Source organism: Calypte anna, chromosome W (assembly GCF_003957555.1).
Source record: "Calypte anna isolate BGI_N300 chromosome W, bCalAnn1_v1.p, whole genome shotgun sequence".
NCBI classification, from domain to species: Eukaryota; Metazoa; Chordata; class Aves; order Apodiformes; family Trochilidae; genus Calypte; species Calypte anna.
This window is the reverse complement of record NC_044276.1, coordinates 12,441,426-12,448,401: the sequence shown is the minus strand read 5'-3', so window position 1 is coordinate 12,448,401 and position 6,976 is coordinate 12,441,426. Positions and strand designations below refer to the sequence as shown.

The following is a 6,976-nucleotide window of genomic DNA, read 5'->3' as shown; positions in this document are numbered from 1 at the left end:
AATGTCACATCTCACCACCCAGCAGGCAGCTCACATTAAAGTCTGGGCTCACTTTGCCATTATCAGAGACACAGAAAGGGAAGACCTGGAAGATGATTCACCTCTTTCTATGTGTGACACTGAAAAAAAAACCAGAAAAAATCAGTCTCGACCTCTTTTCAGCCAGAGATCAGCAAGTCTGTTTGGAAAAGATTTTGTCCTTGATTCCGGACACCACTCAGACAGGAACAGACCTTGGGCAGTCTCCAGCCCAATCTCTTTCTGAAGGCAGAGTTCCCACTGAATTCAAGCCTGGCTACTCACAGCTTTGTCCAGCTGGGTGGTATTGATCTGGGTGGAAAAAGTCTCCAAGAGCAGAAACTCCACAGTCTCTCTGGGACCCTACTCCTGTGCCACTGCTAGATTGTCTCCCTGGTCTTTTATTGACTTCCTTTTTCCCTTCCTTTCCCATCAAGTTGATCAAGAGTGACACAACTCAGCACACGATAACACGATGGAGGAGAATCACCTCCATGCTTTTGAACTTTTCTTAGCTGACTCTTAGAGACACTGCAGATGATCTGTGGGGTCCCTCAGGTGATCCCTCATACCTGAGGGTGGTCATCTCTTCACTGGATGTGTCACTAGATCCCTTTGACTACTGTCTGTGCTTTGACTGTTTCCCTTGACTGGTGACCTTGTTCAGACACAGCCTGAAATAGGTATTTGCATAAAACTCTTTAGGGTCACTGAAGGTGCTCTAGAGTACAAAGATTCCATGGTGGAGCACGACATAACAGGAATGCATCAGGAGACCGCTTTCCACCTTGAGCAGGATCAAAGCCAAGCAGAAAATCTGATTTTGTCTGACCAAACAGGAAGAACCTGTGATCAAGCAACCATGTACTACACTGGGATATCTGTTGCTATTTGGGACTATATTCACCACTCTGCAGTATCACTTTGTCCATAGGAGTTTCTTCAAGGCAATTCTCACCTCCTTGTTCCTCAGGCTATAGGTGACAGGGTTAAACACAGGGGTCACAATTGTGTAAAACAGGGCAAGGTGTTTGTCAGTGTCTACAGAGTCCCTTGAACCTCGCTTGAAGTAGAACACTGCGGCTGAGCCATAGAAGACAGTGACCACTCCAAGGTGTGAGGAGCAGGTGGAAAAGGCTTTGTGTCTGCCAACAACTGAAGGCATTTTCAGAACTGCCCTGATAATTTTAGTGTAAGAAAGAACTATCAAAGAAAAGGGAAGGACTACAAAAACTAGGACGATGGTGTACAGAGTCACTTGGTTCCAGAACATATCTGCACAGGCCAGTTCCATCAGAGGAGGAACATCACAGAAGAAGTGATGAAGGTCCAAAGACTCCGGACCTCTTTGGGTACCCAGTAAATGGACACGCCCTGCCGCAACCGGATCTCCAACGGACAACTCAGCACCCATTTCCAACAACGGCGCATTGTCCAGCAGCTCAAACTGAATAACCTTGCTGAACCCGCAGATTTGGACATCGTATCATTTTTCTTGTTTGTTGTTTGTGTTCTTTTCCACAAAAAAAAAAAAAAAAAAAAGGGGGGGGAAGTTTAGTGAAATGAGGCAATGAGGCAATCAGGTACGGCTAATTACAAGGTGGAAGGTGTGAGCTTGTGCCAAGCCTACCTGTGCCCAATTAAGGCATACCCCAACTGCGCATGAGCAGAATTGGGCAACCAATAAAAAGTGAGCTTCAGAGTGCATGCCCAGCTCACTCACGAGCAGCCAGAGGAGGAGGTGGTTAGCTGAGTCCGGAGCACAACCACCAAACAAGGCTAGCCAAGTCTAAAGGCGAAAAGATCGGAGCACTGTTTGTGCACCGCAGCAAGAACACCTGCTTGACTTCGAAGCGCTGTGCCCCAAGAAAGATTTCGTCTGCTACATGGGATGTCACACCTTCCTTGTTCCTTCTTGTGCTGGCTGTCAGCTCTGGAGCCTGCTCAAGGGCATCATTGGGCTGTGCTGTGTGACACTGATGGTGACACGGAGACGGGACCTGAAGCCAGAATGGCCATCCTGAATTTTTTAAGTTTTTAATGTCCTTGGAATGTTGAAACCTTTCTGGTTTTCTTGCCGGGAACCAGCACGTTCCTGAATGTGGTTCAGGTCTTCTTTAGGATTACCCTTGACCCATGATTTTTCTGCTCTTACTCTTCCATTCCTCTTTCTCCGATCCACCCAGAGGATACACAGAAGGGCAAAGTGAACACCTGGTTGGCCTGAAGTACTTGCACTGCTACAACAACCATCCCTGATCTCACCAGCAGTGTGACACAGAGCCCCCTGCTCACGATGAGGCTGTAGTGCAGAGGGTCACAGATGGCTGTGTAGGGGCCATAGGCCATGGCAGCCAGCAGAAGGCATTCGGTACCACCCAGCAAAACCAGGAAGTAGAGCTGGGCAGCACAGCCAAGGAAGGAGATCCTGCCATCTCCCATCAGGAGACCCACCAGCATTTTTGGCAGTGACTGATGTGCAGCAGATCTCCAGGAAGGACAAGTTCCTCAGGAAGAAATACATGGGGCTGTGGAAGCTTGAGTCCACCACTGTGATGAGTGCAATCAGGCTGTTCCCTGTGAGGACCACCAGGTAGATGAGCAGGAAGACTGTGAAGTGCAGGCCCCTACAGGCTGGAGTGGTCAGAAAATCCCAGGAGAATGAATGCAGGTCCAGCAGTGTGATTCTCCAAGCCTTTTCTTTGGGGCATTTTCCCTCCACAGATCAATCCCAGCAGCAGGCTCTTCAAGGATGCTGATGTCGTGTCCACCATCCTATGGCAAGCCTAGACAGAGAACGGGGAAACAAAACCCCCATTTTCAAACCTGGAAAAAAAGAAGAGAAGAACTCCAGGCCAATCAGTCTCATCTCTATCTCCATTCTGTCATACTATGATCTCTGTGCCTGGCAAGATCATGGAGCAGATCCTCCTGAAGGCTCTGCTAAGGCAAGCAGATAACAAAGGGGTGATTGGTGATAGCCAACATGGCTTCACTAAAGGCAAGTCCTGCCTGACTAATTCGGTGGCCTTTATCAGTGGGGTCACAGCTCTGAGGAAATGGATGGATGGTCACACACGAAGAATTGTGATCAGTGTCTCAGAGTCCAAATGGAGATGTGTGAGGAGTGGTGTTCCTCAAGAGTTGGTACTGGGACCAGTGCTGTTTAACATCTTTGTTGGGGACATGGACAGTGTAATGGAGTGCACCCTCAGCAAGTTTGCTGACACCACCAAACTGTGTGGTGAACTCAACATGCTGGAGGGAAGGGATGCCATCCAGAGGGACCTGGACAGGCTGGAGAAGTGAGCTTATGAAAACTGCATAAAGTTCAACAAGGCCAAGTGCAAGGTTCTGGCAAAGGGCTGAGGCACTCCCATACATGAATACAGGTTGGAAGGAGAAAGGTTTGAGGACAGCCCTGAGGAGTAGGAATTGGGGGTTGTGGTAGACCAGAAGCTCAACATGAACTGTCAGTGCCCATGTGCAGCATCAGAAAGACATAGAACTCCTTAAGCATGTCCAGAGGTGTCGGAGGACAGGCAATCACAGACCCCGGTTGCTACACTTATATAGTATTCCGATATGTAGTGGGATGAGCCTTTCTTACTCCTGAGGCTCGACGAGCTGCTGGCTTCTCCATTGCCTCGCACAAGAGTGAGCTGAGCTGCCTCTGTGGGTGTGGGTCCCACCTTTATTGGCCCCCTGGTCTTGCTCATGCCCAATACCGATATCTCGTGATTGATTTTTAGGTTACATCTAAAATGCTCTGTCTGGAAGAATTATGAAAATAGCACATTTTGATATATAAACATGCACTAACATAAATCCTTATCTAACCATTTCCCACAGAAGGCACCTGGTACTGAGACACAACATTCTCCAGGAACCACATTCCTCAGGATATTCACAGCACTCTGTTCCCCTCAGGGTCAAGCAATATCAGGCAGTCCACCAGGCACCTTCTGTCCCACGCAGTGTCTACACTTCTGCTCTTCTCCTACAATTCCCCACTTTTAAATTTGAAAGAGCGAAGTGAACCACCTTTTCTTCCATTCTCCTGGTGCTTAAAATCAATTAGCAATCAATCCAATATTTACCAAAATTATTATTCCTGCCAGAATCATCAGAAAACAGCGTAAAGATAGGCCTAATACATATATGTTTAAGGTATCAAGCATCTATTCTAACACTCCATAAAGGTACTGAGAATCCACTACAATATTAATATCTGTCACTGAAAATAATCAAAAGGCTTCTCTCACTGCACACAATTCTATGACCTGTGCTGATCCTTCCTGTAGCACGACATGTGATGGCCATCGGTCTGAAGCAGAATCATGCCAAGCTACCACTGCTTTGTGTGAGCGAGCAGATCCACCCAGGAATAGAGTAGGAGCTCTCTCTGGAGGTACTGTTGATAAAATAGAAGAACGCTGGATTGTTAACTCTTGCAGGGACTATAACAATTTGTGACTCAGAAAGTCGAACTGTATCTCTCCAAGGTAATCTGTTGAGGCAATTTGAAAAGACAGTGACGTTTGAATAGCTGTATCAAAATCCTGTTTTGTAATAGGGAAATGTATTATAGCAACATCCAATGGAAAAATACCTCTAGCACATAATCACAATTTTGTAATCACTTCAGATAACATTTCAAATTTAGACCATACTGTTTTGGTGAAATGATATGATAAAAATTGACACCCTAGCATCCAGAAATTTTTGTAATCTCATTGCCCTAATATTTCAAACAGATGGAAAGTTTTGTTTCTCACAAAACCTCTGAGAACTAATTTTGGATCATAACAATGTGCAAAAGAATGTTTAATTTTAGTCATAATACTTTCTAGTCCTTGAGATTCCTCAGCATTCAATTGCCTGGGTGATGTAAGATTTACTGCCAGTAAATAAATCAGTTATTTTAATTTTCTATTGAAAAGTCACAGGCATGCCGAATTCACGTGAAACTTTTACTGTTTGCATCAGGGCTGAAAACGCAGAACCTTTCTTGAAGCCTGACGCTCTCCCTCCACAGTTTTTCTCCACCCACCCTGCCTGTGGGGTGCTGCCAAAATGTCTTTTGCAGTCACGGTGGCACTGGCAGCTCTTGAAGGGGTGAGGGGGGTGTATAGTTCTGGCTCATTTTTAGGATCTGTTAACCCTGGATCAAAAGGGTCCCCATCCCTTGAAGACACAAAGTCCTCCATTGGAAAGCTTTGATGTGAAGTTTCAGAGTCAGTTAACAATGCATCAGTCATAGCAGGAATATCGATAAAAACAGTCTGTATTGCTGCATCATGACAAAGCGGTTTGGCCGTGGTGCCCGTACCCTCCGTGGTAAGGACAAGTGGCTTGGCCATGGCTCCCGTGTCTTCCGGAGTAAATGACATGAAAATTTTTTCAATCTTTTACTTATCTCCAGCATTCTAAGACTGCCCTGCTTCTCAAGCAACAATCAGATAGCCTTGGCGAGTGAGTCTGGTGGGTATATGATAAGCTCATAGCAGTCATTATCGTTCTCCAGGTTATCAGATGATCGGGTGAAAAGTCTTGACCGGCATCCCACGCCCTTGTCAATGCGTCACACTTTTTGCCATTCTAACACTTCACAAGTGCCTGATTTTGGATACCATGGGCACTTGTGCCATATCCATAATAATAACAAAGTAAATTTCTGGAGTCTTATTTTAAACCCCTGTTCTCTGGCTATATGCAGCAAAACCTCATGATGAAACTTCTGGGATGGGGTCACTGTTTGACCCATCTTTAAGTCTTCCTCCGGCCGCAGTCCTTGATTACCTTCCTTTGAGGATGGACGCGTCTTTGCTCACCTTCCCGTTTGGCTCATTGGGGGGGTTGTCCTCACAGAGATTTTCAGAATTCTCCTCTGAGTCTCAATTTCTTCTTGAATTCCTCACATGGAGTGTCATATGACGGAGGACATGAGGGCACAGACACCGATTGCTGAATACAATCAGAATCAGTTTATTGTTTGGTTCACTACATTAATAGAGTATCCCGATATCTATTGATTGAACTACAGTTTGTGCCTCAAAGTGCTCTATCTACTAACATAAAATCTTATCAAACCATTTCCCCCTTGGGGGCACCTGGTACCAGGACATAACATTGTCCATATGGCAAATTCCTCAGGATATTTACAGCTATTTGTTTCCTTCAGGGTAAGGCAGTTTCAGACAGTTTACATGGTTCCTCTGTATCACACAGTGTCCGCTCCTCTGCTGTTCTTCTACAGGCAACTGGGCTGATCAGGGGTCTGGAGAACAGGACTTATGAAGAGAAGCTGAGGAAACTGGGGCTGTTAAGCTTAGGGAAGAGGAGGCTGAGGGAAGACCTTATTGCTCTCTACAACTACCTCAAAGGAGGTGGTAGTGAGACAGACGCTGGCCTCTTCTCTCTTGTGACCAGTGATGGGACAAGAGGAACCGGGTTAAAGCTACAACAGGGGAGGTTCAGGTTAGATATTAGGAAAAACATCTTCACAGAAAGGGTGGTGGAGCATTGGAATAGGCTGCCCAGGGAGGTGGTGGGGCATCATCCATGCAGGTGTTCAAAAGACAGGTAGATGAAGAGCTACAGTGGGTGGTTTAGTGGTTAGGGGTTGTAGGATGTACAGTTGGACTCAAGGATCTCAGAGGTCTTTGCCAACCTTGATGATTCTCTGATTCTGTGATTCTAGGGATGCAGATAGCTTTTATTTCATCATCACTGTGCCCCAGATGGCCTCCAACCATCACATCAACCACAAGTCCTTCTCTGTTTGAAAAAAAGCAGGTTCATGTGGTATCTTTTCTGGTTGGTTCCTGCACTGGCTCTGTCAGGAAGGTCTCTTCAATACACTCCAGGAACCTCCAGGACTGCTCCTTCTCTGCTGGGCTGTATTTCCAGAAGACATCTGAGAAGGTGAAGTCCCCCCATGAGAACAAGATCTCAG

At 46.2% G+C, this 6,976-nt stretch overlaps 1 protein-coding gene across 1 annotated transcript; it reads right to left on the bottom strand.

The window, feature by feature from the left end:
* Positions 1-937: 937 nt before the first annotated feature.
* Positions 938-2,792, bottom strand: LOC103531945 (olfactory receptor 10AG1-like). Its single transcript, XM_030468327.1, is given in 4 exon segments — positions 938-1,354; positions 2,212-2,484; positions 2,486-2,647; positions 2,649-2,792. Coding segments are annotated over 4 exon segments (996 nt in total).
* Positions 2,793-6,976: the final 4,184 nt, after the last annotated feature.